The sequence below is a fragment of the Crocuta crocuta genome, unplaced genomic scaffold (genome assembly GCF_008692635.1).
Source record: "Crocuta crocuta isolate KB4526 unplaced genomic scaffold, BGI_CrCroc_1.0 scaffold223, whole genome shotgun sequence".
Lineage (NCBI taxonomy): Eukaryota > Metazoa > Chordata > Mammalia > Carnivora > Hyaenidae > Crocuta > Crocuta crocuta.
The window spans coordinates 2,824,852-2,841,647 of record NW_027529426.1 but is presented as its reverse complement, the minus strand read 5'-3'; the positions used below and the strand labels follow the sequence as shown (position 1 = coordinate 2,841,647).

The window sequence follows — 16,796 nt, the reverse complement described above, 5'->3', positions numbered from 1 at the left end:
TAGGTTCCACGTGTCATTTACATGGAATAACTTCCCAGCTTTGCTAGGGATGGGGGTTACTGCTGCTCAGACTGACCAGTGGTAATGTGCCTGGAGCAGAAAAGGGGGCCTCAGGGAGGGACCTGTGTACCCCTTTCTAGGCAGCAAGTCTGCTTAAGAGAATGGGAGACTATAACAGAATCCAAAGGGACACATCTCTACTCTGTGCCAACAGAAGGTGAGCTAAAGCATCATCTGGCTAGAGATCTGGGTTAAGAATGTGTTGGTTCAATAGCTAACCAGAGTCTTAATGAAGTGATTTTTAGTCTAAGGTCTCAAAGTCAACTGAAATTATCTTTTAAGCTATAGATTTTATTTTTATTAAATTTTTTTAAAGTTTATTTATTTGAAAGAGATAGAGACAGTGCAAGTAGGGGAGGGGCAAAGAGAGGGGGGAGAGAGAGAATCCCAAGCAGGCTCTGCACTGCTAGTGCAGAGCCCAGTGAGGGGCTTGAAGCCATGAAACTGTGAGATCATGACCTGAGCCACTCAGGTGCCTCTTAAGCTAATTATTTTTAAAGATATAATTGACATATAACATTGTGTAAGTTTAACTTATTAAAAAAATTTTTTTAAAAATTTATTTCTGAGAGAGACAGACAGTGTGAACAGGGGAGGGTCAGAGAGAGAGGGAGACGCAGAATCCAAAGATGGGCTCCAGGCTCTGAGCTGGCTGTCAGCACAGAGCCTGACGAGGGGCTCGAACCCACGAACCGTGAGATCATAACCTGAGCTGAAGTCGGACTTTTAACCGATTGAGCCACCCAGGTGCCCCACATTGTGTAAGTTTAACATATACAATGCATTGGTTTGATACATTTATATATTGTAATATGAATATCATCATAACATTAGCTAATACCTATATCACATCACATAGTTATCTGTGTGTGTGTGTGTGTGTGTATGAGGTGAGGACAATTACAATCTAGTCTCTCAGCAACTCTGAAGTTTATAATACAGTACTGTTGACTATGATCACCATTTTGTGCATTAGATCCCCAGAACTTCTATCTCATAGCTGGAAGTTTGTGCCCTTTGACCAATTTGATCTCCCCATTTCCCCCACCCCTGAGCCCTGGTAATCACACTGTTTCCACGAGTTCAGCTTATTTATTTACTTACTTACTTATTTAGCTTGGCTTTTTTAGATTCCACATATAAATAATATCATATGGTATTTGTCTTTCTGTGTGTGACTTATCTCACTTAGCATCATACCCTCAAAGTCCATTCATGTTGTTGCAAATGGCAGAACTTCCTTCTTTCTCATGGCTGAATAATACTCAATTGTGCATGTGTGTATACATATACACATATATATGTGTATGTATAGATACACTGCATATTCTTCATTCATCCACTGACGACACTTGATAATTAAAATTATTCATGTGTCGGGGTTCCTGGGTGGCTCAGGTGGTTAAGCGTCTAACTCTTAATTTTGGCTCAGGTCATCATCTCACAGTTTGCGAGTCAGAGCCGCACACTGGGCTGTGCACTGACAGTGCAGAGCCTGCTTGGGGGTTCTCTTTTTTCCTTCTCTCTGCCCCTCCCCTGTTCACATGTGTGCATGCACTCTTTCTCCCTCTCTCCAAGTAAACAAATACACTTAAAAAATTATTCATGGGTTATTGCATAGTGAACTGATCTCAAACATTGCCTTCAGCATGAATCAACTGACATCCCACACACGGCTGTTAAGTTCCCTCCTCCAGCAACATAATCACCGTCATGATACCATTTTCTCTGCTGTATTGTTTTCTTTTGCTCCCTTCCCCGGGCTGACGGGACTCATTCCTGCTGCACAGAACAGCTGTTGGATAAACATACGCCGAACGAATGGGTGGGTGAATCCACTGCAGATAACGGCCGAGAGCTGTCACTCTCAGGATCAGAGACTGAAACTAAGGAAGCCTGACTACGAACATGATTTCCTTATAAGCAGCAGAGCCAGGGGGCGCCTGGGTGGTTTAGTTGGTTAAACGTCCAACTTTCGCTTAGGTCATGATCTCGCGGTTCGTGGGTTCGGGCCCCGCGTCGGGCTCTGTGCTGACTGCCAGCTCAGAGCCTGGAGCCTATTTCAGTCTGTGACTCCCTCTCTCTCTGACCCTCCCCTGCTTACGCTGTCTCTCTCTCTCTCTCTCCTAGAAATTAAAAAAAAAAAAAAAAAGCAGCAGAGCCAGGAGCGGAGGAAGAACTCTGGCTCAGATCTTTATGGCTTCACACTTTGATGAGACCTTAACCAGGATTCCTGGGAAGGAGTGGAAGGTGTGGCTCGGCTACAATGACTCAGCATCTGACTCATTCTGACGGTCCCGTAGGAGGGGCTGTCATTCCTCTGTAAATTTTATTAACTGCAAATAAATAAGAAATGTTGCATTACTACCTCAGTACTTTTGGCAACTTTCCAGGTAGCCCCTCCATGCCAGCATCCTGGCCCCCCGGTCTTGACCAGCTGGCCCTTTCTGGAGGACCGAGCCTGGCTGGAGGAATGTGCTGCTGCTGCTTCTGCGCCCGAGGCTGCTTGTTCTGTGACAGCCGTGGCCCATTCCCTGCCAGAGTCCCACAGGGTCAGGTTCACACACCTGCTGCCCTAGCGTTCTCAGGATGTGCATCTCCGCCGCTGCCTCAGGCCGCTATCTGTCACCTCACCTGTTTCCTGCTGCCTTCCTTCAGGGGAAGGGGAAGTCTGCCTTTCCTTAATTCGCCTTTCCCTGCATCTGCCACCATAGGGCCCAGCTGCCAGCGATGGATAACAATACATCTCGTTTCAACAGCGCCTTCAAAACTTGGGGGCTCCTGTGGCTGCCAATTCCTCGACCACTCGCTCCAGCAAGCGTAGTGACCAGAAGTTAATAAGGGAAAGGAAGCCGTGGCTCTGCCAGAAACACAGCATTATGTTTGGCCATGTTGGCAAATAAAGGCAGGAAAACAGCTGTAGAAACACAAAAGCTGTCCTCTGGGCTAGGGGACAAAATGAGCATCCAAGGCCAAGGGCTCAGTGTCCGAGAACGAGTGTCAGCTCTCCTCAATGGAAAACCGTGCTGATGAGGGCCAGGAAGGCTGGCTTTGAGCCCTGCTTTCCCAGACAAGGCATGCGCTCTTGGGCAGATCACTCTGCCTCTCTGTGCTCCCCCCATTCCTCTCAAGACTTGAAGGAGATGATAGTCTGTATTTTCTCTTTGTGAATGTCAACCTAAAAGCCACGTGCGAGAGGATGGATCTCATTCTGCCAAGACTTGATATGTTCATCATTGGCTCTGCGCCTTGGTTTCTTGATTCAACTGTGTGGATAATGTCCTTCACTAACGGCATTTTTGTTGAGCGACTGAAATGTGGGAATGACATTTACTGATGCTTGTACGTCCCAAAGATAACTGCAAGAAAGGCTCCCATCCTACGTACTCTGGCAATGTGACCTTGCCAGTCTCCCTCAAGAAGCAGGAGTCCATGCCTCTACCTTGGCTGGGGCGGGGACTGCTCTGATCAACAGAATAGGGTAGCGATGTGGTGCCATTTTTAGGGATAGCTTTGTCTCCCCTGGTGGTTTAGCTTCCTGCTTCTTAGAAGTACACCTGCCGACCCAGAGACCACTATGTGAGACACCTAAGCCACATGAAGAGGATCTGAAAGATGAGCTGCCAGTGAAGAGAGAGAGAGAAGCCAAGGAGCACTAAGCCACCAGGCATGTGAGTAAGAAGCCATCTTGGAAGTGGACCCTCCAGCCCCAGCTGCCCCCATGTGGATGAGAGAGGAACTGCAATACCAAACCCTTTCCAAATTCCACAAAATCACAACAAAGTAAGTGACTGTTTTAAGCTACCAAGTTTTGGCATGGTTACCGAAGCACATAGGAACAGATAGCAGAAATAATACTATCTGTAGCAATGGACAAATACAACTCAACTTCATATTATTACATCTGCTCCTAAGAGCATTTACTGAAAATGAATACAAATTTATATATAAAATTATTTTCAAACCTTCTGCATTTATATTTACTGAATGGGGAAGAATCACTAAGTCATGTTGCAATGCAAATGCCCTTAGCCTTAGCATCATTTCCTCCTGGGAAAACATATGAGCCACCTCTTAACCGCTGGCCTGGGTAGATGCCCCTGGCACGCCCGCTATTCATCAAATCAACACTTAGAACAATGCATTGAATTTGTCTGTTTGCTGTCTGTCCCTTGAAGCAGGGGACATATCTATTCCTCTTTGTAACAGAAACAGTAATCGTGGCCAATGCATGAAGAATGCTTATCATGTGCCAGAGACGTTTCCAAGCCCTGGACATATATGCTATGTTTACAATGTATCAACTCACTTATTGTTCACCCCACTTAATGTGAGGTAGGTACTGTTAATACTCTCACTCTACAAAAGAGGAAACTGGGGTAGAGAGTGGCTAAGTAATTTGCTAAAGGTTACCCAGCTAGTAAATAGCAGAGTCTGGTTTTAAACCCACTCAGTCTAGGTCCAAAAATCCCCGAATGCTCTTTACCATTCATCATACAGCTTATCCCTAGCATTGTGCACTCAATAAATGAGTTTGATGCTTAAGTTAAGGAATCCACAACAGAAATCAAATCCAACCTTTTCATACAGATGAGGATTTCTGAAAGAAAAATCTGTGTCACATGAATAAAAGTCAATTATTAGAAGTACATGCAGACATACAATCCTGTGCTATTGCTAAGTAATGAGAATGAATTTGCTACACAGACCAGAAATAAGTCTGAATGAGTGGATACTCCCTAACCCTTCCTGTTTATCTATTCGTGCTAATCTGGTCAATAGCCCCTAATATAATTACTTCATGAAGATCTATACTAATCGGAACCAACAGAGGGCACAGATAAATAAAGCTCACAGAGGAGTCTCAGAATTTCATGTCCATTCATCACTCACTTCAGAAAGTTTCTCCAGCAAGCCTGCTCTCGGACTGATTTCCATCATCTCCTTCTCCTTTCTCCCCTCCGGACGCAGGTCATGACAAAAGAGTAAACGGACCAGTAGACTTTACACAGAATCCAGCACCTGGTTAAAAAAGCCTCAAGCAGCTGAAAACCGGTTGCAAATGGGTCATAACAGAATGTGCAAGTGTAGAAAGGCTATGTCTGCTTCTCTGCAGAAGATGCATGAAAATGATGCCTCAGTGTCAAACTTTTTAGCGCTAAAACTCGGAGTGTCGCATGTAGGCCACCAGCAGCAGCAATGGCACTGCCGGAGAGCCTCACAGAAATGTGGTCCCTTGCCTGGCTCTGGAGCACCTGAACCTGAACAGGCTAACATGTGCAGGAATCACACTGCAGAGGACTGGACCGTGTGAGTCTGGATGATGGTGAAAAGAAGGGGCGAGTCTGTCTCCAGGCAATGACTTTGAAGTTCCCTCAGCCATACCCACCTCTGACATCACTGGTACCTCCCCCCAAACACCCGGGCAGCCTAAGTTTTACCCCAAAGCTTAGGGAACTAAAACCGGGGTGTGGGTGGGCCTGACACTATCTTGGCCTTTCAAGTCAAATGCATCTGAGTTCAAGTCCCACTTCCACCAGTTAGTAGCTGTGTGATTAAAAAAAAAAAAAAAAAGTACGTGACCTGTTCAAAGCTCAGTTCCTTACCTATGATACGGGACAATAAACCTGAGGCCTTGTGTCTGCAGGAGAACTGCACATGAGAGCATGTGCAGAGCGTGGGCTGAGGAACCAGCAGCCCAGCGCCAGCCACCGAGAGAACTACAGAGCAAATTACTCTCTTCCCTCCTCCAGATTCAGAGATAGCTCAGCCTGAACTATTCCATCTCCAGATGCCAGAGGTCAGGACTGCTACATTTTATCTGGAATCTTAAAATTTTTCAGAACCCCAGTGACTTCTGAGATGATGACCCCTTGATTTTTACAGATGAGGAAGCTGAAAGCTAAAGAATTAAATGCCTGGAACAATATAATCATCCTTACCCTGTTGCTTTATCATGACTTTCAAAGAAGAGTGTTCTAAAGGCAATTCTTTAAAAAAAATTTTTTTAATGTTTACTTTGTTTATATCCTGGAAATGATTTGTAATTACACAGTTGTAATACACATCTGTAACACAGATGGGGTGGTCCAAAACTCAGGAAGCTTACCTTTGTGTGCTATCTCCACTACTAATTGTTTGACCCTAGACAATTTATTTACTCAAATAAGAAACTTACTTTTTTTTTTCACCTGTAAAGGCCTGTCAGATCATCTCCAGTGTCACACTTCCAGCTAAAAGCAATTTAATGATTCTAAATGAAATTTAGCCTTTGCTGAGTTCTTTAAAGATGTAATTTTCAATATTGTCCACAAGGTGGCGGAACACCTCCTTTACAGAAGTCCAAGCAGCGGGACACAAAGGGTGAAAAAGAACTCTAAGTAGCACAAAATTTTTTTAAAGCATTAAGTTTTCTACAATTTAACTAGAAATTTTTATTTTAGTGCTGGTCATCATAGTCAATCCTTTGGCCAAAAGTGTGCTACATGCTATCAAAAAAGGACAGTTCTATGGGGCTAAATTTGGATTTTACACTATTAAAGTAGGATGAGCAAGAGGTCAGATAGCAAATTGGTGGAAATTTAGAAATGCAAGCTACCGGGCCGTCCAAATACGGCAAGGAGTTGCCTTCTGGAAAAACGAAGCACAAGAGGCAATTATCTCCAAAAGGTTTATGTAATAGAAATTTGAAAAACTTTTTCACATGGAAAAGTAACAGAAAATAGAGAGAGAAAAAAATAGAGAAAAACATTTAAGGATTACAATAATGAATAAAGTATTAAATTTAAAATGTGTAGAACTGGGGCGCCTGGGTGGCTCAGTCGGTTAAGCATCAGACTTTGGCTCAGGTCATGATCTCGAGGTTTGTGAGTTTGAGCCCCTCATCAAGCTCTGTGCTGACAGCGTGGAGCCTGCAGCCTGCTTCGGATTCTGTGTGTGTCTCTCTCTCTGCTCCTTCCCTGCTCATGCTCTATCTCTCGAAAATAAATGTTAAGAAAAATTAGAAAATATAAAATGCACAGAACTAAACACAATATAGTAACCTGAATGAGGTCTTGGAACAGAAAAAGGATGTTAGAAGAAAAACTGGTAACATCAGAACAAATGTGTTTGGTGAATCATTTTGTGCCCATGTTAATTTCTCAGTGCTGCCATATGTACTACGGTTTATGTAAGACAGGACACCGGGAGAAGGAGTTTGGGAACCCTAACCTTTGCAACTTTTCTGTATATTTAAAATTATTTCAAAATAAAATTTTTATCTAAATAAGCAAAGAGGAAGCAACAGGTAAGAATGGATAGGAGCAGAGAGTTTCATAAAGCAATGTCCTTTCTCTAATATAAGAAGGGGAATTTTAGAGGAGGACCTAGTAGCTGACATGCATAAAACTAGGGCGAAGAAATTAAAATGGCAAAGCCTGGAGTAAAGCAGGCAGTGAACAACAAAGTATCATCTAGGACATGCTGGTGGAATTCTGTGCTGCCGTAGGCTTCCTGAAGAGCAATCCTGCAGCAGGTGACAGAGCCATAAACTGACAGCCTTTGACCTCGCGATACTGTTTCAGCAAGCTACATCAAAGCAATAACTTAAAAGGAAAAAAAAAAGTCTCGGGCACCTGGCTGGCTCTGGCAGTAGAGCGTGTTGAATCTTGATTTCGGGATCCTGAGATCGAGCCCCATGTTGGGTATAGAGATTACTTAAAAATAAACTATTAAAAGTAAATAAATAAAAGAAAAAAGTCACCTATTTTTATGAAGTTGTAACTCTCTGCTCTTTAGTGCTAGAAGTTGCTCCTGTGGCCACTGGGTGACCGGACAGACGGCACTATTAATTAAATGGAACAGGGGCGCCTGGGTGGCTTAGTCGGTTAAGCGTCCGGCTTTCCGACTTTCGCTTAGGTCATGATCTCGCGGTTCGTGGGTTCGAGCCCCGCGTCGGGCTCTGTGCTGACTGCCAGCTCAGAGCCTGGAGCCTGTTTCAGTCTGTGACTCCCTCTCTCTCTGACCCTCCCCTGCTCACGCTGTTTCTCTCTCCTAGAAATAAATAAAACATTAAAAAAAAAATTAAATGGAACATTATATTAATGGAGCCAAGAATGACAAATCTGAGAACTGTGGAAAGGAATGTATGAAATAACTTTTAAACTAAAAAAAGTTTTTAAGGTTTTTATTTATTTTGAGAGAGACACGAGCAGGGAAGGGACAGAGAGAGGGAGGGAGAGAGAGGGAGAGCAGGCTCCACGTTGCCAGCGCAGACCCAGACGCGGGGCTCAAATTCACGAAACAGTGAGACTGTGACCTGAGCCGAAACCAAGAGTCGGACGCTCAACTGACTGAGCCACCCAGGGACCCCATGAAATAATTTTTAAAGAGCTCATGACATCTAGTATCCTAGACTAGATCCTGGAACAAAAAAAGGACATCAGTGGAAAATAAAAGAAAAACTATGAATAAGGCCTATAGTTTAGTTAATAATATGGTATCGATATTAACTTACTAGTTTTGGTTACTGTACTATGATTATGAAGACATTATTAGGGAAATATAGGATAAGGGTATATAAGAACTCAATCTTTATGACTCTTCTATAAATCTAGAGTTATTTTAAAATAAAAACTTAAAATAATGAGTCAGGGGTCATCTAGGTGGCTCGGTCAGTTAAGGGTCTGACTCTTTCGGCTCAGGTCATGATCTCATGGTTCATGAGTTCAAGCCCCGAATTGGGCTCTGTACTGACAGTGCAGAGTCTGCGTGGTATTCTCTCTCTCTCTCACTCTCTGCCCCTCCCTGCTCATGCTCTCTTTCAAAATAAATAAATAAACTTAAAAATAAAAAGAGCTTGGAATTATATACACACATATATGCTGCTATCAACTACCAAAATAATTACTGTATAAAAAAAATTAAGTAGTCTCAAAAAAACATTTTCAGAGTTTTAAGAACACTTTGCTCTTTGGGGAGGGCAGGACGAAGGTGCAGTGTGTCGGTGGGGGGGCGGGGATGCATATGTGTGGGGGGCAGTCATTTTATGCTGCCATGCTATTTAGAGGTTTCACCCAATAAGTGATTATCAAGGTGCCCAAAAGGAGTGGCTGGAGAAGGTGTGCACGTACCTACATCTTGACAGCCCAAAAATGATTTCATGGTCTCATTTAGGAAGGCAGACATCTTCTATAGTCTATAGAAGAGAGTCTAGGGGCAGAGAGAGAGAGAGAGGGAGACACAGAATCTGAAGCAGCTCCAGGCTGTGAGCTGTCAGCAGAGAGCCCAACGTGGGGCTCGAACCCACAAACTGTCAGATCATGACCTGAGCTGAAGTCAGGCGCTTAATCAACTGAGCCACCCAGGAGCCTCTATAGTAACTTTTTAGTAATCAGTCCTCAGGGGCTATATTTACAATTCCATGGCACATGAAATTAACTTTTTTTTCCCCTAAAGAAAGGATACTTTCTGCTTACAGTTTCCTGGTCCTTGGCAGATTGAAGAAATGTAAAGGATTATCTAAAGAAGGAACTTACTTCCACAAAAAAAACCTGAACATCTAGAAAATGTGGGTCTGCTCGCTTTTCCCTTCTTAGGTGGCCCAGGTGGCATTAAGCAGGCAGGTGGTAGACAGAGGGTGTGTGTGCGTGTGTGTGTGTGTGTGTGTGTTTTGTGGGGGCCCTCCTCTAAAATGACTTCACTGAAGGCAGTGCTAAACTCATTGACTTTTCCAAAATCTGTAAAAAAAAAATAGTTTCACTTAGGGCTGCTGAATTTTAAAATACTGAGTTTTTAATTCTGATACTACTTGGGAATGACATAGAATGAAATTCTGCCATTTGCAGTGATGTGGATGGAACTGGAGGGTATTATGCTAGGTGAAATAAGTCAGTCAGGGAAACACAAATATCAGGTTTTCACTCATATAACAGAGGACCATGGGGGAAGGGAAGGGAAAAAGTAGGTTCAAATAGAGAGGGAGGCAAACTATAAGAGACTCCTAAATACAGAGAACAAACTGAGGGCTGATGGGAGGCGGGGAGAGGGGGAAAATGGGTGATGGGCATTGAGGATGGTGCTTGCTGGGATGAGCACTGGGTGTTGTATGTAAGCGATGAATCACGGGAATCTACTGAAACCAAGAGCACACCGTATACACTGCATGTCAGCTACTTGACAATAAATTGTATTTAAAAACATAGTTGTAATTCTGAAAGAACAGCGTGGCTTCCTCTGCAGGGTATCCCTCACTCACTTCCCTTAGGGGCTGGGGAGCGTGCGTCCAGAAGGGAAGCACAGGCAGACTCCTCAGGTTCCTCTGAGGAGCGTCAGCCCCGCCATCCGCACGGTGAATAGAAGTGTGCAGATCTGCCAATCGCCCACAGTGCAGCCTACCCCTCCAGCCCTTGACTTCCTCCTGCTCTCGGTCTAACCTTGACCGTAAGGCTAGGTGAAATCATGCTGTTAAAGGATGGTCTCAAACAGGTGCAGCCCACCCCCTCCACTGCTAGAGCCCTGTGCATCACTGCCTCAAGTCAGACCAGCAAGCGGGTCCACACTGTCGCAATCTTCCATCCATTTACTTGAAATGAGTTCTGCTCGGGTGTTTATCCTTCACTTCCAGTGACTAATGCTGTGAAATGCCAACTGACAAAATCCAAATTCATACCCACGTAGAGCTGGAATGTTGTTGTGGACACATCATTTGGTGGTTGCCCCTAAATAAAGCTCCATGTGAGAATGCTTTTTTTTTAATCGATGTAGAGTTGATATATAACATTATATTAGTCCCAAGTGTACAACAGAATGATTCAACATTTGTATATGTTGCAAAATGATCACCACAATAAGTCTAGTTAACACCCATCACCATACATAGTTGCAGATTTTTTTCTTGTGATAATGACTTTTAAGATCTATTCTCTGGGGCGCCTACGTGGCTCAGTTGGGCAAGCGTCCGACTTTGGCTCAGGTCAGGATCTCGCGGTTCATGGGTTCAAGCCCTGCATCAGGCTCTGTGACAGCTAGCTCAGAGCCTGGAGCCTGTCTTTGGATTCTGTGACTCCCTCTCTCTCTGGCCCTCCCCTGCTCATGCTGTCTCTATCTCTCTCTCTCAAAAATAAATAAAAACATTAAAAAAAGTAAGATCTATTCTCTAAGCAACTTTCAAATATACAATTTTGAAAGGAATTTTCTCTATACAAAGTCTAGTGAGGGTGGGCTCTGTAGCTAAATGGCCTGGATTCGGATACTGACTCTATTTACATTCTAGCTCTTTAACCTTCTATGCCTCAATTTCCTCATCTGCAATCTAGAGATAATGATACTTAGCCCACTAAATTTTTGTGTGGATGAAAGTCAACAGATACAAAGTCCTTAGGACAATGCCTGGGAAAAAGTTAACACTCAATATTCGTTTTTATAGTTACTTTATAAAGAAGTGCTAGGAAATCCGCTACATACCATAACAAACTGAGAGGCTTTTGCCTCATGCACAGTGTGACTCATATATTGTAGGGTTCTAAATCCTTTGCCTCCCAATGTGCTCTAGGTCCTCAACAATGACAATGACAATGACAAGGACCTTCAGAATCTAGGGTGGGTGGGGTTAGTTAGAAGCAAGTATCGTTTGCAAACATCTTTTTAGGATTCTGAGTTGTCCTTCTAGGGAGGCTGTGCCATTCACCCTAAGTATCCTCACTGTAAATAATCACCAAGAGGCACAAAAATCTCCTGCAGGTCAATCTCCATTACTGTGCAGAGTCCTAGGATCTGAAAAGTCATGTTTCTTTCTTTTCCCTAATCTTTTCTGACCCTTGTCTACTGTCCCAGTATAGACAGATGCACTAATACTCTTTTACGTTTTCTGTGCCTTTAAAAAAGAAAGCATTTGTTCTTATAAGTTTTCTAGGATCTTATATGGAACAAAGTAGGATATAAAATAAATAATACAGGGGGCGTAGTGGCTTAGTCAGTTAAATGCCTGACTCTTGATTTCAGCTCAGGTCATGATCACACAGTTTCTGAGTCTGAGCCCCACATCAGGCTCTGTGCTGTCAGTGCACAGAACCTGCTTGGGATATTCTCTCTCTTTCTCTCTCTCTCCCTCTCTGTTCTTCCCCCACTTGTGCCCCCCCTCAAAATAAATAAATACACTTAAAATAGACTAAAATAAATATTACAATACATGTACTTTTCTGTTTCGAACTCAGGAGAGCTTGGGTAACTTATGACAAAACTAAGCCTCCTTATTACTAACACGAAGAAATTCACAATAGGTGTTGGAAGAGACACGCGGACACGAGCAAGGCGGCAGATAAAGAATGCAGTGAACAGTCCCACTGGGAGGTAAAAAGGGAAAAGCACAACTTGGGTAATATTTCAACCCGGCCTCCTGTTCCTGGTACCAATCCCATCTCCCTCCGGGGCATCAGCCTACCCGCCAGCTCCGCTCTATTTCCCAGGCCATCACTCCCAGCCCGGGCCCCTCAGGGCAGAGGGAGATGGGGCTGCCCACCCGCCCCTCCTCCTCCAGCCACTGATGATAAGCCTAGTAAAACACCTGGTAGCAAAGCAAATTATTCCAGCCTGTCTTCCTGTTTTACTGCATCCGCTCCCTGCCATAAAATTTATCTTTAAAGGCCAGCATGGCAGCAGCAGCCCGAGGACTTGTTCAGAATGCCCCTGGCTCTAGAATGGCCTTCATCCTGGAGGCCGTGCTCAGCATGAAGACCCTGGGGGCTGGGGGCTTCCACTGCGAGTCCGGACTCGCGCACCCTTGCTGGCCATGTGGCAGTGTCTAGCAAAGGAGTCAACGTTTTGAAACTGCATGGTGTTTCCCACGTAACGGCTACGGAGGGAACGCGTTTGCTGTTTTATTCATAGACACAGATCTGCTTTGGGAGTCAGAAAAAATATCCAGGACCAGCTACACAACTTGCAAAGGGAAATGGTATATGCAGAATGAAAATGCAGAGCCCTTGTTCAAAAGGGAGGAAGAAAACATGCTGTAAAAAGTACTGAAACAAAACAGTTTCCTTTCTTCTGCATTCTCTCTCTTCACTCATTATGGTGGGGTTTTTTTTTGTTTTTTTGTTTTTTTTTTAACTTGGTATTTGAAGTCATGCTCCCTTGGGCACAGGGATAAGTGTGCAGGGTTAAGTGCAGACGCTCGCAGGTGCCCAGGGGCCTTGTGCACGCCCACAAACCATCACCTCTTGGGCTCCCCCATCCCATCACCTGCTGGACTGATGCACCATGGCCTGGCCAGGACCAGGGAACCTCCTCTTCCCAGGTACCTATCCTCCGTACCATGACCCATTAGAGCTTGGGTTGTGGGTTGGCAGGGCCTCACCCCCACTGAACACACCTCTGAGCTGTAAGCCTGCACTGGACAGGCCACTCTCTCACCTTTCTCAAGATGCCATGGGAGCATGTGTACCCAAGGCCAACTCTCCCCATGTTCACGGTTAGGCCCTACTGGAATGGACGGCACCAGCAACTGCTGGATGGAAGCAGGCAAGCAGATGTTTGGCAAGGCCCGAGGTGCCAAGGAGAGGGGGAACAGGCAGCTGAGAACCTCTCAGAGAGGTAGGGAGGGGGCAAGACCATGCATAAACCAAAGCTCCAACTCCCCGGGGCAGGCTCCACTACCTCGCTGGACTTCACTTACAAAAATGCAAAGTCACAGATGAAATGATTAAGAATTTCAAGATGGCGACCACACAGCATTAAACACCAGGCACGGGACCTTGTGTAACCGCACTGGCCATATGCCCATGGAGGCCCCGCTGGTGCACCACCAAAGGTCCAGAAGCAAAAGTCCACTCTCGTTTTCCACCCGAAGTCAGGCCCGTGGTTATGAAAATGATGGCATAGGTGTTAGGCTGCCCCGGGAGAGACGGCCACAAGCAGTCTCATACCACCTGTCGGCTGTACCTCCCGCTGCGCTGCAAGGCAGAGCCTGGGTCACCTCTAAAGGCTTCTGAAGCCCACCCACTCGAACAATAATGTTAACTTACTACATCGTGCAAAGAGCTGATGCAGTGAGATGCAGGCAGAGTTTTGATGATCACGGACACCCTCCCAAGCCAAACTCTGCCTGGGGATTTATTTTAAGTGTTGGAGATTCGGAGAGAGAGGATTGCAGAATAATTACATCATAGGTGGCTGTGGGTTGATATATAAAAACTGAGCCATTTCCAAAGTCGTTACTTTGATGCAAGAATATAATCTGGCTGCTAAAAAAGTGCGTTTCTTACAAACCTTGGCTTCTGGGTCACTATTGATACTGCAAGAATCGTCATCATCAGCATGGGGGGCATTTCTAGAAAAAAAAAAACAGAAAACCGGACTTAGAATTCTACTCAAACGCCAGCTGCACGAAGCCACGCATGACGACAGGTCCGCCGACGCCCTACCTGAGCTTCAAAGACGCATAGCGGAGTGTCGCTCCTTCAAACTCTTTTAAACTGGGGTCCGGGTTAACTGTAGCTGCATGCAAATCCTAGAGGAAAACAGACCCCTGTTAACGGAGAAAGGGGGAAGGCCCGTGCCATGGCCTCAGATATCCAAGGGGAGGAAGGTTCTCCCAGCATGAGGCAGAGAGTGTATGTGAGCTTAGGCAGGAGACGGCATGGCATGCAAGGACCGCTGGGGGCGGGCTCGGTGCAAGCCCCGGTTCGTACAAGACAACGGGGAGCCTGGGGCGCTCAGCTGGACGTCATTCACAACGGGACACATTAAATAAAGGCGACATGTGTGTGAGCCGGACACCCCTAGCAAGAAGCCCCATCACTGCGTCCCTGCAGAATGGATGACATTCATGGAGAAGAAAAAGATACAGCCACAGCCATGCAAAAAGGACAAAATATTAAATGGTCTAGAATCTGACAATATACTTGCCTTCCAAATGTCACTATTAATCTTTCCCCCATTCAGAACAGCAAAATCACTCCATGGCTGTTTCTAGACATGTAATTATTCACATAGGAAAAAGCACATTGATTTAAAAAAAAAAAAAAAAAGGAAAGAAAAAAAGAAAAAAAACACAAGACACTGTTGTTAGCATTGATATTCACAGGACGGGTTAGGGAACAAATTCACTCTACCAGCAACTGGTTAGCTGGCTCTAGACCTAGGTAATCACCTGCAGCCTTGAGCAAGGAGTGTGATGGAGCGTGCGCTACTTACCACAGCACGTGACTGAACATTATTAGCAGTCAGTGGTCTTCTACACGTGGCCTCAAAACCACACAATATGTGGTCAAGTATGACATGCCTAGTGTCCCTACTTTCTCTCTTCCGGTAACCAAACAGAACTGGCTTCTTGAGGTAGGGGTGGAATTAGGGATGGTGCCTGTCGATGTGCAGACTTGAAAACTGGGAAAATGTCTGGGGCCAAGGACATGAAAAGCTGGGGCTCACGTTATTTTCACATAAAAGCAAAAAGGAGGACAATGAGAAAGAAAGAGGGATAGAAGGCACACAGCCCGACAGCAACATCTGCCGAGTTCTGACCTGACAAAAAATAGCTCAACCTAACCTAATGTAGGCTCTTCAAGTTCATCAAAAGCTCCGCTTCCTTGCCCCCCCGAGCTTCTTGAGGAATTAGTATTCGATCACGAAAGGATTCTGTAAACACAATCATGGAACAAAGCACCAAGCCTCGTTGGGAGAAGGCCTGGAATAGATGTTTGAATCTAAACATTTACCTCAGGCAACAGGCAATGTTGTTTGTTGTTGTTTTTTTTTCTTTTCTACTATATTGAGTGAATATTCAAACATTTTTCATCTAACATTTGGGGCAATAAATGAAGGGCACAAAACCCAGGGACAGCCGTATGCACCTGTTCTACTGATGTGTCAGGCGGGAGAGCCTCTTTTCTTGGATGATAAGTCAATCATGGAGACTTTCTACCTAAGTCTCTTCAACTAAAATGCTTTGAAAACGAGAAGGAAATAGGGACCCCTAATTTCTGCTCATGACGTTAGTCGAATTTTTACACCCACTCAGAGCAGAAGCACCTAAGTTCAAATGTGCCGGTGCTGAAAGAGGTGTTCAGTCACCTCTGTGGGGCTCAGTGAGAGCGGAGGCACTACAAACACAGATCTGTCGTCACCACCGCACAGCTGGTGTCACTGTCGCTCTCCTTTTTGGACGAAACATCCGAACTTCAGCTTTTCAAAATAAAGTAGAGCTTCGACCACTGTATTTACTTTTTAAAAAATTCTCTTTCATTGAGCGCAAGAGCAGGAAGGCTGCCTAACCCTTTGGCTCTGTCCTTCCCCCATGCCCAGAAGCAACGTTCAGTTTTCACTGAGGAGAAAATTAATAACTTAAGAGACTTTTAACTTGTTAGCCAAGGTGACCTGTGAACCCCCTGAAATTGGGGTGGGATTTTGTGCATGTGCGTTTTACGAGCGGAGAAGACACTCAGTTTTTCTCATTATTTGCAGAGGGGCCAGTGACCAAGCAAGGTTTAGAAGCACCATTGCAGGGTTGCTCATGATAAGGATGTGAAATACCAAGAATTCTGAGCTAGAATTTCCTTTTCTTTTAGAGGAAAACAAGCCTATTTGATCCCAAATCATCATCACTGTTTATATGTGAACAATATTTGTTTTTCATTTCAGTTGAATGTTGAAAAAGGATATCAGATGGGGGACTAGTAAGACTCCAGGTGATTATGTTCTTGTAGAGAAATTAAAAAAAAAAAAAAAAAAAGGGGGGTGGGGGAAAAAAAGGAATCTGA

General features: G+C 44.6%; 1 protein-coding gene across 8 annotated transcripts in view; it reads right to left on the bottom strand.

The window, feature by feature from the left end:
- Positions 1-16,796, bottom strand: part of APBB2 (amyloid beta precursor protein binding family B member 2) — a 375,901-nt gene that overhangs the window by 97,268 nt on the left and 261,837 nt on the right. For 5 of the 8 annotated variants that reach the window (XM_077758890.1, XM_077758894.1, XM_077758893.1 and 2 more), the window contains 3 exons: positions 14,947-15,009; positions 14,463-14,548; positions 14,308-14,368 (listed from right to left, as the gene is read on the bottom strand). In XM_077758890.1, the coding sequence (XP_077615016.1) occupies positions 14,308-14,368; positions 14,463-14,548; positions 14,947-15,009 (210 nt within the window). The remainder of the gene's footprint in view (positions 1-14,307; positions 14,369-14,462; positions 14,549-14,946; positions 15,010-16,796) is intronic. The other 3 variants (XM_077758895.1, XM_077758897.1, XM_077758898.1) reach the window with 1 other exon arrangement.